The 19,072-nt window shown below is 41.5% G+C and overlaps 1 protein-coding gene across 5 annotated transcripts; it reads left to right on the top strand.

Moving 5' to 3' along the window:
* Positions 1–3,494: 3,494 nt before the first annotated feature.
* On the top strand, positions 3,495–13,583 carry ELMOD2 (ELMO domain containing 2). Of its 5 annotated transcripts, none has more exons than XM_064450223.1 (9): positions 3,495–3,575; positions 3,845–3,992; positions 4,813–4,841; positions 6,203–6,297; positions 7,131–7,260; positions 8,205–8,338; positions 8,946–9,014; positions 10,216–10,349; positions 10,775–13,583. In XM_064450223.1, exons 2-9 carry the CDS (start codon positions 3,848–3,850, stop codon positions 10,930–10,932), a joined length of 894 nt encoding a protein of 297 aa, XP_064306293.1. In that variant the 5' UTR covers positions 3,495–3,575; positions 3,845–3,847; the 3' UTR covers positions 10,933–13,583. The 5 variants fall into 5 exon arrangements, with proteins under 5 accessions (XP_064306293.1, XP_064306296.1, XP_064306294.1 ...); XM_064450226.1 differs by having other exon boundaries at positions 8,205–8,323; XM_064450224.1 differs by having other exon boundaries at positions 3,495–3,571.
* The last annotated feature ends 5,489 nt before the right edge of the window (positions 13,584–19,072 follow it).

Genomic DNA, 19,072 nt, shown 5'->3' on the forward strand with positions numbered 1-19,072 from the left:
TTGGGACCCACTTGCAAACAGGCCCTCTTACTTGCTTCATATTTTCCTACTATCTCCCTCCCAGTGCTCTCTTCATATGTTATTTCACATGCTCAGACCTATGTACAACTGGAATAAGATGTGCAAGGGTTTTTTTTGCGGTTAAATGTTTCAGACCGTTCCACCTCCCAGCATTTTTGGCAACCTGATCATCTTCAAAAATACCTTATAGAACATGTTGCTGAGTGATCTCTACTACTTACACTAAGCAATTCACTGAAGGAGCTCCATCGAGGCAGCTTATATGCAAGAGTTTCTAGGCTTGACCTCACGCTTTGTAACTGAATGTCTTTTCTTGCTAAGATGACTGTCTCACGTTTTCAATACTGTTTTCACACACCTGCGTGTAAGCAAGAGTAGAGATAAGCAAGATTAAAATAAATATTTGACAAAATACAGACTCATGGGTAAAACAGGTAATGGATTATTTTGCACATGGGTTGCAGTTGTCCTTCATCACAAGGGTACACGAACAAAGAATAGCTACCAGTAACAACAGGTAATAAGTCACTGCCATGGAAAATTTTCTGAGTGCATAGAGATTGAACTCATATTGCTGGTTAAAGTCCCCTTTTATTTGCCCTGCCGTCACCTAAGAAATGAAATTTTAAAAGGTGAACAATAGGTCATTATCTTTCCTTCCACCAAAGTCTCTGTGAAGGTAATGCTGGAAGGCAACTACTGAACACAAAAAGAGGAAGTTAGACCTTTTCTTCTTAAGCTACCCCTTTATATTTTTTGACTGTCCTAAATTAATTTATTAATTGACTGAATATGATGATACAGAAGCATCTTGCGTGATTCAAGTACTACCATTTGTGTAAAATCAAACGTGCTCGCTGCTGGATCACTGGGTTCTGTAAACCCAATGAAGCTTTAAGTCAAGTGTTTACACGTGCTTGTTATACACTGAAAAAGATGATCGAGTTTGGAACCTAAAGAGAAATTAACACATCTGAAATCACCAGGTTTGGTATAATCACCTTTATCTCCTGCCTTATTTACAGTAAATAAACTCTATATCTTTTTAATAAAAAGTTATAAAAAGCTGTGAAAAAACCTGTCAAAAATGCATGCTTCAATATTGTGCACTGTATGTATTTATTGTTACAGTAAAGTTTAAGGCTGTCATAAACCAAGATAGGACATGGAACAAATTTCAAAACCTGTAGTAGAAGTTGTTACTTTGGTTCTTAACAATCCATGCAAAAAGGATTGTCTATTTAAGCATAAATAACAAAAAAAGAATTAATCATATTCATATGAAGCTATTTAATCTATTAAAGGAAAGTGAAACTCTTGAAGTGATAGGAAGGTTTTATTTTGGTGTACATCAACAAAAGTCTCATCAGCTAGAAATTTCCCTGTGTTGTTTGCATGGACCCACGCTTTAAGGATGCACCTGCTGGACTTTCTAAGTAATTCCGGTAGCTCGTGCTCCTAATGAACCATCTCAGAGCAATCCATGCATGGGCGTAAGGACTGACAGCAAGGACCTGACCACCCTTCCATTTCTTCATGTTGTTGCAACACCTCCGCATTCCCAACATCAGACTCCAACACCCTGCATGGCTGCTGAAACCAGGATTCTCTTGACGACAAGCTTTCAGCCTAGCTGCGTTTAAACACCGCAGCAGCAGTGCTCTGCCAAATCATCAGGTGGGAGGTGCGATCTTTTTTTTCCTGACCTGGATGATTTGCTCAGTTGTTTCCCATACAAGCTAAGTGGGAGCTGTAGCTTATGCAGGTCCTACAACACCAACAAAATTCTTCCTTCCAATTTCTTTTATGAGTGCTTAGGCACCGGATCTTTGATATTTTTTCAAGCTATTTTCTGGTTTTTGGCTATCTTGGACTGACTTACATATAGCTAACGTTATAGAACCATTATGCCATCCTGTCACCAGGTAAAAGTACTTTCTAACAGAAAGAAATATTTTTTTAGTTTATTTTCATCCAGTAGCACTCCAATGCTTTAAAAGTCAGCTTACTCACTTAAAAAGTTGCACTGAAAAAAACAACCACCAGCTGCCTCTTAACACGCACCATCTCTCCTCATAGTTCTTAACAGTAGGAATTGAATCTGCAAACAATTGATTTTCACATATCAGTGGTTCCCCCACATGAAACTCTGCACTCCTATGAGTGTAAATATCCAAAGGGAGGGTGCCAAATGCGTTGGTCCATCCTCTGAAATGATCTGTGGTACACAGGCCACCAGACCTGCTGTGTGGCTTTTGATTCCGTGTAAAAGGTACTTCAATTTCCTCACATTAAAAAAAAAAAAAAAAAGTATCAGAATGCGGTCAGGCAAGTCTGTCAGCTCCCTTGCTCCAAATTTTGCATACAGAGGAACAGCAATTCCTGCCGCTGTCCTCAAAGAAACTGCTCAACCCATGTTTACTGAAATCATCATTAATTATAATACAATGGAAGTACTGACCGGAAATAAATGAAACAGGCTGAACCTCCCTTTAGCAATGGCAAAGCAGGATCCGTGGCAAAGTGCTCCTCCTTAAAAGCATCTAGCCCAACTAAATTTGTAGCGTCTTACTGATTAGCATTACCTTCAGCTATAGCACAGGGAAGGAACAAGCCTTCAAGCACAGTTTCATAAACACTTAAAACAAGCACAAGCTATCCCCAACCACATTTTGCGAGGTGTCATGGCCGAGTTGACAGCGCTAGCTAACTGTACTCACATACGTTTATGTCCATAAAGTAGTAGTGATGCACGTCACTACCTACTAACCAACTAACCTAGTAACGTAACAGTACGCGGATCACTGGGGCAGCCGGGCTGCCCATGCCGATTCCCCCGGTTAGCACTGGGGTCAGCCCTGAAGCGAGAGCGGTGTGTCCCGGCTGGCAGGCCCACACCGGGCACAACTGGCGGACTGAGGTGTTGGACGAGGGCCCCGGTGACACCACCTCAGGTGCCACACTGTCACCTCGGCCAGTGCCGCCGACACCGGGCCGGGCCAGCAGCCAAACCCTTTGGGCTCCCGGGGCTGGAGGCAGCTTTACCGGAGCCTGGCCGCCCGCTCGCCCACGGCGGAAGCCAGCCCAAGGGAAGGTCCCTTCCAAGCCCATTCCAAGGCCAAAGGAACCCCCTGGTCTCCCTTTGCGCGGGGCGAAGCGCGCCTGGAAGGGAAAGGCGCTTGGGGAGGGAAGGCAGCAACACCCGCCGGCGGCTGCCCGCCCTACCCGGGCTCCCCCGGCCGCCACGGCCTCGGGACGCGGGAAGCGCTCCTCCGCTCCGGGGCGGCGGCAGCGGCCTGCGCCGGCGGGCAGGAGCCTCAGCTGCCGCGGCGGGAGGGCGCCGTGAGGGGCCCTCGAGGAGCGCTCCGCACGGCCGGGAACGGCCACCGGCACGGGGAGGGCTCCTCCCCACCGGCGCTTCCCCGCCCGCCCCGCCATCACTTCCAGGTCGGGGGAGGCGGTTTCCGGAGGGAGGATGCGGGGGGCGGCCGGGCGCCGCTAGGTCGCCGCCGGGGGTGGGCGAGGGGCGGCCGCGCTCGGCGCTGCCGGGGCAGGTGGTCTCTCCCTTCGCCGCGGGGGCCGGGAGGCGGAGGGGCGGAGGGACGGAGGGACGGGCGGAGGGAGCGGGAGGGCGCCGGCCGTTAACGGCTGGTGAGGGGGAGCCGGCCCGGGGCGGGGGGCGATGGCGCTGCCGGGGCGGCGCGGCCCCCCGGAGGAGGGTGTTGCGGGGCGGCGATGGCGGCCGGCGGTACGGGGGCGGGGAGGCTGCTGAGGCGGGGGCCGCCGCCGCCGTCCCGCTAAGGCCGGGGCCTTCCTCCCGCAGAAGATGCTGGTGTACTTCTGGGGGTTCCTGTACAGCCACTACGTGCGGTTCTGGCTGAAGTGGATCCTGAGGCTGCTGACCGGGAAATGCGAGCTGCAGCGGCTCCTGGGCGGCTCGCGGGCGGGCGCCCAGCGGACGCTGAGCGTAGGTAAGGCCCGGTGCTAAACCGGGAGCCCGGCTTAGAGCTTTAGCAGCCCCCTGCAAAGCCAGCAGCAGCTGTCCCAGTGCGGTGAGCAGCCCCCGCAGCCTGTGCGGGGCTGTGCCCTTCCTCCCGCCCGTCCCGCGAGAATTTTAACCCAGAATGTCAGATCTAGGTCCCTTGCCTGCTTGCTAAGGTAGTTCCAGTTGCCTTCAAAAAGCGCATCAGAAGTATTACGTTTTTCCCCAGCCTTCCCATCACTTTGTGTATGTGTTTACCTGCCTGTTGTTAAAAAAGCCATACGGAGGAGACACGAGTGCATTTTTTTGTGGGGTGGGAGGAAGGGTGGTTAAATGCACGGTTCTGCTTGATGCAGAATTTTGATCCAAAATAGCAATTTAAGAAACTGCTTGTAGTTTTTGCCATTTTAACAATAGCTTGAGAAGTGACTTTACTTCCTTATTCAGTAATAAACACAAAGACATTTCTAAGAATGGAAAAATATCAAGAGACATATTTTTGTCTTGACACCTTCTCAAATTTCAAAAGACAAAGTGTCTCTGTTTTTGTACACGTAACTGATCGATGTCTTAGAAAATCCAAGTCTGCTTTCAGCATTGCACTTGAGGATTATAAAAAAAAAATCTATGTAAAATAAGACTTTCAGTTGCCTGATACCTGTTGATTTCAAGATTGAGTAGTTTTTTATTAATTACATGTATAAAAGGGATGCAAAGTTTTATAATACTTAAATGCCACGTGCCACCTGCTGTCAGTTATTTAAAATGATTCAGTTCAATTTAACTGTGACTTTTTTTTTATGTTGCAGAACATTCACTGGAATCATCAAAGAATAAGGTAAAAGATACTAGAGTTTAAACTGTAATAAAACCTTTCAGAGACAGATCCCAGAAAAAACACGTGCATTGACTTCTTGAGGGTGGAGGAAAGTAGAGGAATAAAAGGCAGAGAGGAGGGAACAGCATTTTGGGTTCTGTATGCTAGGGTTAGTCAAGGCTTCTCAAAAACAACCCCATGTCCCCCCAGATATTTCTTTCCATCCCTCTGAAAGATGACCTGCTCTTCAGCAGCAAGTCAGACGAGTCGATATACAGGGCTTGTGTACTTACTTGGACGGTCAGTTCTCCCTCTCACAACAATCTCTTTTGCTGGTTTTGTAGGAACCAGAAGTGCGATTGAGATAAATGATATGGCTAGAGCGGTTAAATGCAGTGTATACAATATTAGTGTCTTGAATTGTTGAAAAAAATGTAATGCAAGTTTGCAGGTAGACATTGAACTGATCAGCTTGTTCCCATTGTTCTGTAGCAGTTAGACATAAGCTAAGGCTTTAAACTCTCAAATCTGTATATCTTTAACACAACTTTTCCTCTTTAGACAGTAAGGTGACTGCGTTCTCCCTTTTTCTAGCTGATTACTGCAGTGAGATGTTGAGAGAGAATTACTAACCGCCACAAGCATCTTTGTTGCAGTAGAGCACAGTATGGGTGGGTCTTTTAGCATCTCTTAAATGATTATATCAAATATATTGATGTTCGGTTGTAAGAGTTAACCTTTTGCTTTACTGAAATGAAGCTGCTTTGGTGTTAGCATGGATTTTATTAACAAATGCATTATGACTATAAAATGTTTAGAAGATGAGGTTAAATTGTTGTGAAGTGACTTTAGGTGGGCAGTGTATAGTTATCGTTACCATTTGCCCTTTACTCTGGAAAACTGCAGAACAGCAGTATCTTACATTTTCTTTTGCTTGACCCCAGCATTGAAACCTCAACTTCGGTAGTTCACAGGCTCCTAATTCTGAAGCATTATTTCCGTGTTGAGCTTCTATCACTTTTGCTTCTTGATAGCTGTGCTTGTTTCCATTGAATTAGGAAGAACATGTTTCAATTCAGAATTTGAAAGCAAGGGAGAACCTAGACTAAACTGGAGCTTTTTATTTATTCTTTGTGGGACTCCTGTGGAAACGTTGTTGTTTACAGTTTGATAAAGTTACAAATTATGCTTTTATGTAACTATTGCAGATCTTTTATATGCAATTTGAGCCCATTTATTGTAAACCTTTGCAATAAATTGACTGTTCTCCTTTTATAGTAAAGAATACATGTGGCAGGTGTACAGAAGCTGAGAAATAAGAATAAAGTAGATAATAGATTTCTGCATTCCTCATGAAGTCTTTTATTATGTTACCTTCCTAGGTTTTAAGAAATGCTGTACATGTTGAGGAAGCTGAAGTGGAGAAGTGTGTCAGAGATGTAATGAAAGAAAAGAAAATTGAACAGAAGGATACAGGGTATGTTTGGAACACTAACATAAGTTCCTCGTGGCAGATAATTCTGACTTCTTGGTGCGTTCTTGCAGTTGCTTAATCTGATATTTAGTCCGTTCAGCACAAACCTTTATAATGAAATTAGAAAATAAGGTATGGCTATGTCCTCTTCAGTTTTAGGAAGTAAATGGCAAAGTTTTAATGACATGGATTTGGGATAACTGCATCCCTATCTTTCAAGTCCCTTCTGTTACTCCTTCTAAATAATACGATTATTGCATAGGTGTATTGCATATGTATATTATTGCATATACACACATGAACTATGTATGTATTTGATATATGAAAGAGTATAGTGACACCTGATTAATGTTTGCATTCATCTGCAGAAGTACTTACGAGCAACTGAGAGGAAAAATGGTGAATAGTCATAACTTTAAAGTTTAATGAAACGCTGCTTTGAAGCTATAAGTATTTCTGACAAAGTTTTACTCTGAGACTCACAGAAAGTTTGGGGGTAGGTGAAGATTCAGGGATGAGGATGAAATATGGAGTTTTCTTGTGTCACCACAGATTTTAGCTAATTTTTTTTTCCATAACTTAAGTGAACAGGGCCCAACTGTGCAGCACTGGAATTGGCTAGACGCTTTTTTAAAAGTAGAAATAAGATCCATATAGCAGTATATTTAAGCAATATGCTGTAGCTTGAAAGAAAAAAGCACTTCCTAACTTCCTAAAACACTCTAGCGTTTACATTGCATTAACATAGGAAAGGTCTTATCTGGTAGTTGAAGCAAGAACTTATGGCTAACTATGCCTTTTAATAACTTCTGTGTGGTGTTTTGTTATTATTTCAGGTTTAAGACAAATCTGCATATATCCTTACTGCAGATATCAGGTTACAAAAAACTTTATTTGAATGTGGAAAATCTGAGGAAGGTCCCATATGATTCAGATAATGAAGAACATGAGGAACAGTTAATTGAGGTAAAAATAATCTTTTAAGTACAAAAGCTGGTTGTTTGTTTTTCTCCCCTCCAAGCCCAACAGCTTGAATGAACTTCATTTATTGGTAGTATTCTTACCAGCTGGTCTATTCAAAGCTGTTTTCTACCTGTGAACTGCTAAGCCATTATAGAAGTGACACGTTAAAATACAACATTAAAGCAAAAAAAATTAGTAAGCTAGAGTTACTTGCAGAGGGGTTATTTTGTGTGAAATCAGACATAACAACAACACATAAGCAGCAAAATAATTTTGTAATTATTTTGTCACTGAAGGATCATAAGTGAAAAGATGTTTAACCTTCTGTACATATCTAACATTTTAAACCAATAATTACTAAAGAAAAAAAGACACTAGTGTTTTCTTATTACTGCATCCCAGTTAATGCCGAAGAGGATAGTTCAATGCCGGAAGATAAAAAACTATCAGCAATGTATTTTAGGTAACAATAGCCAGCAAATAATATAATACTTCCTGAGGCTTTTTAAAATAGCTTCTACTGTGCCAATACATCAGCATGTAATTTTCGTAGCATTTCATCATTATCTCAACTTGCTATGCAAGCCCCAACATTGACTTGTTAGCCTTCATTGAGAATTTGTATTTCAGTTCATAGCTGTCCTACCAGAAAATGATGCATAAATGAATTTCTGAAGTAAAACAAGTCTTTGTTTCTTTAGTATCGGTACAGTGGCTTTGTCAGTGAAGGGAAATCAGGCATTTAATGTTAAATGTAATCATTTTCATAATGGCTGAAATAAGCCATTGTAGTATTGCTCCAGACTGCCACTAGCAGAGGAGAACAGCATGCAGATTGTATCCTGTTCCTTGGTGAATGGTGTCTAATGTGCAGCAGCGAGTGTTCTGAATTATGTGACTTGGAATACTTTAGCAGCTGTGCATAACATGGAAGCATATTTGTGCAGCTTTGGAATTTGCTGATGCCTCATGAGAATCTGAAGGCCAGAATCACCAAGCAGTGGTGTGACATTGGCTTCCAAGGTGATGATCCCAAGACAGACTTCCGAGGAATGGGCCTGCTGGGGTTAGTCAATTTGGTGTAAGTGAAAAGAAGTATTTAATTTCTGTGGAAACTGATTTTCAATATCTATGTATTTTCACTAGTTAGTGCTATTTCTAATAAAGACCGAAGAGAAGCAAATAGAAATGGTGGCTTCTGTACAGTGAAGAACAGTATTTTCTAAATAAGTCAACATTTCTAGCAGCCACATATCTGTAAATTTGTAGTTGGGAAGAGACCAAGCAGCGAGCAGAGGAACAGAAACTTGCCCGAGACACTTTATTTTTTTGTTGTTGTATGATAGATTTGATAGGTGATAACTTAGAAAGTAACTTGTCAAAAGCTTTTAAAATTCCTAATTACAGTAATGAAAGATAAACAGGTTTGCATAACTTTGATAGGCTAATTTGTGGACTTGGGTGAACTTCATATTTGATGTTGACATCACATTTTTTTTTACTGTGTTTGTTCATGCTCAATATAATTTAATTTGCTACATTTTCCTTGGTTTTCATTTTGTGCCATTTCTCGGTACAGAGTAATATTCAGCTTTAGGTTAAAGCTACACATTTTTATGTTGAAGACATTAATATTTTTTCATATGAACTTCAAAAAAATAATGGAAGATCCTGTTTCACCCTGGCAGGTATTTTAGTAAACATTACACCGAAGAAGCTCGTCAGATCCTTTCTCATTCAAATCACCCAAAGCTGGGGTAAGTCACTATATGACTTTGTCTGGCTTGTTCTGTGTAAGAGCTCATGTGAAGACTGCCAAGTATGTGTCCTGAAAATAAAGAGGGAAATATTTGTGGTTTTTTTTCCATTAAAGGATGAAAAAAGGGCCGAAGTAGAAAGGTGTGAGAAACCAAACACAGAAATCAGTTTCAGGCTGGGAACTATGAGCAGCTTTTTTTCGGAGTAGACTTATTGGGACAAAAATACTGCAAAATATTGGCTTTGGTTAACACAGTAAACTCCTTTAACATCACAGGTAGCTTTATTTATAATAGACTTAGAGTAGATTTGGAAATGAATACTTATTTTTTGCCTTCTTACTGATCCTATTGGGATGGTGTAGATTATCTTTTATGGTCACTTTTTTTTGCCATGCTTCTGTTCTGTAATAAGTATACACAAATAGTTGTTTTGTTGTTGTTCAATTTTAACTTCATTTTTGAAAACTTTGCATATTAAAACATTTAGCTCATTTACAGGCAAATATACTCTAAAACCATTTAGATAAAGAGGGAGGCTGGTAAACCTGTGTATATCATCTGATCCATCGAGGCCCCAGTTAACTCAGTCACCTACCAAGAATGGGAGGCTTTCATGACTTCAACTGTAAATAATATTACCTTGTGCAACTAGGTCATGAATAGGATATCGGAGACATTTAGATCAATTACATACCCATATCATTGACACAAATTAATCCTTCCCACCCCTCCTTCCCCCAGGCACACTTGTTTGAACAGTCCTTTAAGAGTTTCTGCTGTGGTGCTTTCTATACCATGCAACAGAAAACCAGATTTTTCCAGCTTGAAGAACAGGTTGAGATGGCTGTTCCGTTTATACTGTAACAATATTTTTGATGTCCAATTTTTAATATTCCAGCAGATTTAATGATTTCAAATCAGCAAACTGAGGTCAATGTTGATTAGCCTTACCATGTCATTATTGTGTAATGGCAGCATTTGCCATACTATTGTTTAGGAAACTAGCATTTTTGAAGAACTTTTACATGCTTGGATGCAGCAGGGAATGGAAAGAGTGGTCTGTAGGCCAGAGTCAGCTTGTTAACAAGTATCATAGGAAAATTTGACTCTCAGAGTTTTTCTAATGCAGACTCTTTCAGGGAAGCTTTTAAGTCCTTTGATCCATAAGGTAAAACCTGACCTATGATTGGTGTTGCAGATACTCTTATGCAATAGTTGGAATCAATCTGACAGAAATGGCATACAGCTTACTTAAGAACGGTGCTTTAAAGTCTCATCTGTACAACGTGGTCTCTGGCTTGCCGCAGATGGAGCACTTCCATCAATTTTACTGTAAGTATCTGCAGCTGCTTTAGTACAGACTACCAGGGGGAGGCCTACAGCCTAGAGTTTAATGGTTTTTGGAGTGTGTTTCCGCTCTTTTTTCATGAGCTAGAGCAAGCTGGTTATCTTCTGGATCCGGTATTGGAAATGCACCTGATGCTTAAACATTGTGCTACAGAAATTTACAATTAAGGGATAAATTTGGGTGGATTTCTATATATTAGAGACTGCAGCCTGAAAACTCAGTATTTGCAGATTTGGTTTTTTATTCACTATTATTACAGTGTCCAAAAGTTTGACTTTGACCAGGATGGGACAGTCTCTGCTCTAAGGGATTGAATAGAGTCTAAAGGATCATTCTAGGTCTAGCTAGATCAAGGCAGAGGATTATAGAGGTAATTTTTGCAGATCTGTATTTTTTTTCTTCTTCACAGGTTATCTGGTTTATGAGTTTGACAAGTTCTGGTTTGAAGAAGAACCAGAAAGCATTATGCACTTCAACCAGTACAGAGAGAAATTCCATGAAAAAATTAAGGGACTTCTACTGGATTGTGATGTGATACTAACCTTACAAAATACAAAGAAACCTTAACTATTCTGCAGTCTATGAGGTTCTGCATCAAAAATGGAACCAAGCATTTGGATGAGAGTTTTGTGTGTTTCACCAAAAACTGTTTAAGAGTAGAACATTTTTTTTTACATTTAAAAAAGAAAAATCAAAATTCAGTTAAGAAAGCTTGGACAATCAACCTCTGTTTACAGGTCTTTATATGCTATTCTCCAAAGGACAGCTTTTTTTTTTTTTAAAAAAAAAACAAACGAAACAAAAACCAACCAACAAACCAACACAAAAACACCCCACAAATCTCAAGAGCCTCTGGATCGCTTGCTTTCACAATTTCTTTTATACTTCTTGGTGCAGGAACATGAAGCAGGTATTTATGCTGCATCATGTTTTCCATGAATAGGTTTGACTGTTAATTGTCTTTTTAAAAATATTTTTTAGTTGAAATTATTCTGATTTTAGACTTTTTGCATTGTTCTGTATGTGGAGTCAACCGTTCACTCAATGTTAAATTTCTCGCTAATGAAGAGGTCCATGAAGGGGTTTATTAGTCACTTATGATTTTGGAGAAGAGGCTTAATCCATCAACATACTGACAAACTTACTAGAAATTACTTCTGGCTAGGGAAGTTTTTTTTATCTGTGGATTTGCACCAGCGAATTCCTATGCTTGGAAAAAGCTTAGTTTGTGAAGAAAAGAACCACAAATCACCAGTGTGAGGATCAGATCCTCAGACTAAAGCTACTCCTTCTAAAAATACTCCTACTGTAAAAATTTTCAGTTCTTTCTAATCTGACTTCAGCTGCTCAGGCTGCTTGACTTTGTATCTGTTGTCAGCCCTTGTCAGCTAATGGGGTATTTGCGTTAGGAAGTACGAGAGAGGTAGTTTAGTCCTTTTATAAAGTTCACTATTTAAAAACCTTTGTTGCAGCTGCAGTCCTATTTTGTGAAAATAAATTCGCACCTGAGTACAAGTCTTGAGCAAAGATGTATTTTCCATGGAAAGGATGCAACTGTGACACGTTCCTTAATCTTGGCATCCTCAGACAATCTAGTCAATAGGACTTCATATATATATATAGTGACTAATTATTGCTTAAAGCAACTTTAAACAGATTTGGTATGACCATCACTTCATTTTCTAAAGCCTACTATTAAATAAGTGCCTTCTGCTTTATTCAGTCAGTGTTTTATTTTGATTCTCTAACCAGGTCATAGCCTTAGAAGCTGATTTGGGAAAGACTCTTTCAGTATATATCTAAATAGCACACAGCGGCACAAAACTTGTATGCTTATAGCAGCTTTTTTTTTTTTTTTTTTTTAAAAAATCATCTCAGGTAAATTAGTTAACTTCCAGTCAGTGATCAGTCATGAAGACATTCCTGAAGAATACAAGTATTGCATACAACAAGAAAAAAATGACAACCCCCTTTTGTAACAAGTGATGTTACACTACATAAGTATTAAATGTATTTATAATAATATGTAATACTACATCTCCTTGGAGAGAATCAAAACCCAGCTGGGCGCAGTCCTAAGCAGCCTGCTTTAGGTGACCCTGCTTTGGGCAGGGAGTTGGACTAGGTGATCTCTAGAGGAGCCTTCCCACCGCAGTAATTCTGCGAGTCTGTACTGTGTAACCAGTGACAAGGCAAGAAGCACTGCGTCCACCCAATTCCTCTTGATCACATAAATGTTGGTGATCTATTTGTGGGAAAGCTCCTGATCAGGGTAGACACTATATACATAGGAGGTAACGCAGTTCAGTTTTCTTCTTACGGTACCTTAGGTCTAGGTGAAAAACAATTCTTAGTTTAACATGCACAGGGTAGAGAAGGGTTCATCTCGTCTGTGTTGGGCTGATGCTATTCTACTAAAAAGAAAAAAAAAAAGGTAATGTGAAGATGCTCATAGTGAGTATTTACGGTTATGCCACGGCTTGTAAGCTGAAGAGCTAAACTGACTAGACTGGGTACAAAACCGACCACAGGAAGCCTCATTCTCTTGCTCCTCCCAGGTACTTGGGTCCTGTAATTCTCAACACTGAAAAAGCTGAGATCCTGCGGAGAGTGTTCTGGGGTTCAGGTCCTGCCGTGGAGCTCTGGTTCTCTGAGCCTTGCAGGTACTGGACATTCCCAAAATCTGAGGAAGGAAGGGGGAAGTGGCTCCCAGTGGCTGAGAGGTTCATTGTTACTGTCTAGCCCCAGCTTCTGTCATGTTTGCCTTCCTTCATTAATAATTTTTGCTATTGCTTGTAGATCTCCTTTGCCAGCAACTTGAGACTGACTTTTTGGATTTCAGAAGTGACCCCGATATGTTTAGCAGCAGCAGGGAAGGAGATCCCATGCTTTATTTTCATCTACTGCTCGCTAGCGAGTAACAAAATTGCTTAAGCCATCTCTCTAAAACACTCCTGTGCTAGAATCTGCAGCCTCTGGTGTTGGGGGTTGTTGGTTTTTTTTGGCAACAGTTGCAAAAATAATCTACACCCTTGTCTTCCTAGTCTTGAAGCTTTCATGTGGCTCCTTGTTCACTCAGAGACTGACATTTAACTACTGCTGAGGACTTCTAAAGCCCAACCATCAAGTTTCAGATTTCCTATCACACACCCGAGACATTTTAGTGTAGAATGTAGATTGAGCCCGATGCAAGATGCATCTTCATTAGCTTTTTTTTTTTTTTAAAATCAAAGCATGAGCTGGGAGTAAACTGTGGCAGTGTAGAGGGGAGAAAGGGAAACCCAACCATCATCAGATGAGCGAGATAAATGGGACGGCGTTAGTTTGCATGTAGTAATTAAGGTGAATGTTTATGTTAGGCTCCAATGCACCTTCCTAGTAAACAGTTAGACTTTGCATGTAGTTTTGTACGATCAAGTAGCCCAGTCTTTCTGCCTAGGAGTCGCTCACTGTATGTAGACTAGTACTGGGTGTCCCTGTTTTGCACTAGTGGTAGGCTAATTGTATTATGGTGGTAGCTAGAAAATATATGGAAAAAGGTAGAGTTGTGTTTAGGGAAGAGAAGAACAATGTTCTACTAGTCAGCGGTGTTTTATACTAACTCGGTTGTAGGGCGACAATCCTAAGCTTGTGGAAGGTTCAAAATGGAGGTAGGCCACCTTTCTGCAAGTTGATATAATCGATTTGTTTAACCTCAGAATTTGTTGCTCATGGTTTATTCTAGGAGTCTTAAAACCTTGGTAAATGCTCTTGTTATTTATTAACTGTCACGTTTTAAAGTATGTATTATCTTATGAGAATTTGCAAGTACTGTTATCTAACTTGCTGCCTCTTTAAAGCATTCACTGTGTGAAAGCTTATATGCAATAGTAATTTTAGGAAAAAAAAAATCTAAAACTGAAGACAACAAGGTGGTTCTCTACATTTTTTGTTGTTGTTTCTGTAGCAACTGTTTAACAAACTACCTCCACTTTTGTTGTTTAGCTTACGCTTAAAACATGGTGCCACTCCATGCACAAATTAATCTGAAGATGGTAGACTTTTATCACAAGCAACAGTAAGATAAATTCTTTCAATAAGTAAACACATTGCTTTGTAAGTAACCAACTTGATCGGAAAGTGGTTTGAAGACAGTGCTACGTGGGAAGAAAGAAACCGAGAATGTTTTTAAACTGGTTGTGCTTCTGTCATCTGATACAGCAGTGTAAAGAGCAGGGCATTTTGTCCTAAAGGGCAATAGGAAAAGGGGCCAATTTAAGCACCTCAGATAAACAGTTTTGGATTTTCTCTCTTTGAAAAACAAAATAAAAAAATGCAAACAAAAAATTAAACATAAACACACAAAGCCCCGAGCATTTGTTTTCCAGATTTTCTGTCCTAGTTTAAGTAACATTTTATGAAAAAGAGAAAAAAAAAAAATCAGCCTTGTTTGAAGAATTATCATGATGAAAAAGTTTGTATTTAGTTAGGTGGGAGTTCAGCACTCAGTATTCCTGGCAATACTGCTAGTGAGCGCGTGGTAAAGGTGTAACCTGTTGTTTCTTTCTGTCATGCCTGTTTTGTGTTGCGTAGTACAACAGTGGTCAATCTTTCGGCTGATGTTCCTTGTGCCAGTCTATATGTTGTCTTTCACTAGGGAAGGAAAAAAAAAACCTAGCCCAAGACAGCTTGTGGGCAGTTTCTTCTTATCACACTGTGCTTAGATAGCCGCATACTAATAGCAATTTCTGTTTACTGCAATCTAAAAGCAATAATGTCAACTGTGATGTTTGTGTAATGGAAAGAGATGTTTACAACGGTAGCAAATAAAGAACCAGTTATTCCAAAATATTGTCAACATTAGTGTGTTATGGCCTGCTGGAAAACAATTTCCACTCAGCCGCGCTCTCGGTTCATGTGGGTGCACCGAGATACGAGAGAAAGCTTTACCCTGTCCTATTTTGGGGGGTTTGTTTGTTTGTTTGTTTTTTCCTCTGAGAGCTTGTTTAGAGGTCCCTCTGGTTCTTGTACTGGGCTTGCGTTTGTGCCCAGGAGAGGCAATATTAGGAGGCAGTGCTATAGCGCGCACTGTTGAAACGGTAGGCAGCAGGACGTCTGCGCGTATGGGAGCTGAGCTGGAAAACACAAAAGCAGCTGGAACACGTGCTAGCTGGCTCACGTTTTCTGCTTCCTACATCATCATCCAAGATATGTACCTTAAACACCAAAAGAAAGGAGTATGATTTAAATCTGATTGAGACCCTTATACAAAAAGTGCGTGTTTTAAACTCTGAAGATTGGTCTGATACCATGGAAAAACATGCCTGCATGCAAGTCCTCTTGAAGTCTTGCATCTGTTGTAACAGGAAATCGTGCAGCGGGAAAGGCTGAGTTCAACTTACACGACAAATTTGTGCATATTACAGCCTTTAACACTCCCTCACTCCCCCCGACCATCGTCATCCTGTTATTCCTAGCCGAAGTCACAGCTACGACGTACTGCGCAGACCAACGGCATCTGCATGAGGCGAGAGGAAAGGCTTCCTGCCTTGCTGGCTGAGGGGCTTCTCCATCCATCGCCTGACTTGAAAGGTGGCCACATCCCTTTTCTCAAATTCTTTTGGTCCATGCCATAACACAGACCTCACTTCCTTGATATACAGTAGATACAAAAAGCATATTGGCATGGAAAGAGGCAGAGAGTGGTTTTGCTGAGTCTCTAGCTAGAGCGCTCCATTGCTCTCTGCAGTGATGGATCAGAACTTTGATTATGGAATGTAAGAGATACCACACAGGTAGGCTGCCAGACTCTGCTGCAAGGGGTAGAGATTAATTACTGCTTTATTTCAGTTGCTCTTGAAATCCTCACTTTAAAAGAAGCTCTGTTTTAAGCTTTGAAACCTGACCAAAAGCCAAAGATCCACAACAAGGATTTTGTTTGAAGGACCTGGAAGTTAACTCTTGGAGTGAACTCAAAGTACAAGTGTTTTTGTTCAGGCCAGAAAAACTCCAGGAATAAAATTGAAAGCTGGAGAAGAACTCTAGAGACCTTTTCTGGAGAAAGAAAGATAAATCCTGATTTATTTTCATGCTGCTTTTTTTTTTACCAAGGAAATATTTTTACCTCTGTATCTTCCACCATGCCTTCATCTCCGTACAAGCTGTGTTAAATGACTTGCTCAGTTTTTCAGTTCCATTTGTATTTCTCAAGGTAGCCTTTGTTTCTACTCCCGAATTTTGGAGACCAAACGCTTCTATTAATGTACCAAAGTGCCACTACATGAGAACTACAAGATCTCACCTGCAGCAATTTATTTCTTCAGACGCATAGAGCAGGCCCTGCACTACAGAAACATCCCGCTCCTCCAAACCCCAAACGTCAGGTTGGTCAGTTACGCAAATGCGAGTAATTTCAGAAAATGGGATGAGGAAGCAGCTCTTCAGGAAATTTAAATGCAGATACCGAGTACCGCAGCGAAGAGAAGAACCAGAGTTAAATTCTCTTCTGATGTGACATGTTTTGAGACATTATCTGCCACCACGTCTTGAGAGCATCCTGCGCGGCAGTTAAGACCAACTTCCTGTATTTCATCCCTTGTGCTCCTGGCACTGAAACACTCTTACACAACGACACTGCTGATACCGGCGTGTATCACGCATTTCTGTTACTAGCCATATCCCAAGGTAATGCCCGCCGCTGCAGTTTTGTTCTAATTATTTGCTGTCAGGCTTCATTATTAAATAAATCAACATTTAAAATGAGCATTAAAAGTCACAGTTGCTGCTTGAAGTATGTAACATCTGACTCAAGACAATCTTCTAGTGGGAAGAAATACAAATAGCATAAAAGAAATGCTTTCTTCCAACCGGAGGATAAGGCTCAGTAACAGATGCGACTGCTTCACTTTCACTCTTGCTGTAACGCTATGTCTCAGCCTGTATCTACACTGGCGAGCTCTAGTCACAGACCAGCCGTCTCCCTCAGCACCAGGTGTTGATGCCAGGCTCCGAGGGAAGGCCCTGGACGCTGGAACCTTGTGCTCTAGCTAAGCAACAGGCCAGGATACCATGGCACGCTCCACCATAGGCTGAGCCAGCCTACCAACCCGTACATTGTTCCTCAGTATTTTCTCATTTTTTCCAGATGTTTTAGTCTGAGCCTGACTATTCTATTTTTCTTACAGAAATGGATATAACAACTGTAAGAAATACTCGATGCTAATATTTCATTTCCGATAAAAGGCATCTTCTAGCTACAGCGTACCTCATTATTAACTGAATTACCAGGAACTGGAACAGGTAAGAGGTTATCGTTAAGCCGCTGGCAGGGATGCCAGAAATTTGGAGAGTAATGGCACTGGAACTCATCAACACGCGTACAGCCCAATTCGGTGGAGATGGGCTCCCTACCTGCGATCCCGTGGTACAGCCACAGGTGCCTTCTCTGATATATTGCTTTCCCATTCGGGCAGGTTGCAAGCTTACGGTGCTTAGCTACCAGCTTAGTTTTGTTGCTCTAAGTATCCTCATGGAATTCAAACGCTTCCCACCAGTTTCTTGTTGGTTCCTGTATTGCACCCACTGTCAAAGGACCCAATTACCACCAGTTTCAAAATGCTGCTGCAAGCTGAGGAACCAGACCTGGCTGCACAGCTCTCCAAGCAAAAGCACCACCTCTTTGCCTGGCCTTAGCACTTAACAGCATTACGGCTATTCCCTTTCTCTCCCACAGCCCCCCTGCATACCACACCGGCCTCTGCCATCAATACATGGCACAACACCCGATATATGACAGCTACTATAACAGAAGCTCCAGCATCACTGTGCAAGGATCCCAGAGGTGCTTTTCTCTTTAGAACAGTTTTGATGTCAGATTTTCAGTAGGTTTAATACAACACATAACGAGCTTTCCGTCCGCTTGCCCAAGACTCGTGTAACACAAACCTTTATAACTCTCAAACACAAGCCTCAGCTCTAACACCTAGATTTCAGGAGTTGCAGGGTGCTACAATGAAGGACGTTAAGTACCATTGAACTTTCATATGCTATCAGCAACTGAATAAATTGCAAGACAGATTGGAAAAAAACTTCAGAGAAAAGTGTTTCTTTGGGGCTTTTTTTTTTATAGGGATACAGAGATAGGGAATCTCTGTAAAACAACCTCCCGCTCCTCCATCAGCTGCTGTCTGTCTCTCAGCAGGCAGGCAGCACCCCGTCGCCATCAGGCTCCTACCAAGCTAGGAAAGCAGCACGTGGCAGCGTCCACTCACAAATTTCAGCTCTGAAGAGGAAAAAAGATATCTTTTTTTTTAACCCAGCTGTGAAACTAACAGCCCTAACTAAACTCTACAGGCCACAGATTAAAGAAACTCTATCTCAAAGCAAACAAAGCACAAGAGGCACTTCCAAAGCCATACTGACTTGCTTCTGTAACATGCCTACACATAGAGGTAAGACTTTAAAAATATTTACTCACATTTTCTTGAAGATTTCACATCACTGTATGCTGGTCAGTTGAGCTCTTCTGTAGCTTTCCTCTCGTTAACTCCCACCCAGCTACTAAAGAACAGGTCACAGCTGATCTTGTCATCAAAGAGGCAACTGCCAGGTGGCCATTTGGTGTGGCCCTGATCAGGCGAGCAGCCTCACCCCAAAAACTCTGGAGAAAATCAGCTCACCTGGCTGCCACCTATAGCAAAGCCATTCTTAAAGATGACCTGGCTTATAC

This window comes from Phalacrocorax carbo, chromosome 4 (assembly GCF_963921805.1).
Source record: "Phalacrocorax carbo chromosome 4, bPhaCar2.1, whole genome shotgun sequence".
NCBI lineage: Eukaryota > Metazoa > Chordata > Aves > Suliformes > Phalacrocoracidae > Phalacrocorax > Phalacrocorax carbo.

Excerpts from the sequence above, each read along its gene's own strand:
- ELMOD2 (XM_064450223.1), top strand. The coding sequence starts at position 3,848 with ATGCTGGTGTACTTCTGGGGGTTCCTGTACAGCCACTACGTGCGGTTC. Across the intron at positions 3,993-4,812 it reads CCAGCGGACGCTGAGCGTAG|AACATTCACTGGAATCATCA; the intron begins GTAAGGCCCGGT and ends TTTATGTTGCAG. Across the intron at positions 8,339-8,945 it reads CTGGGGTTAGTCAATTTGGT|GTATTTTAGTAAACATTACA; the intron begins GTAAGTGAAAAG and ends TCACCCTGGCAG.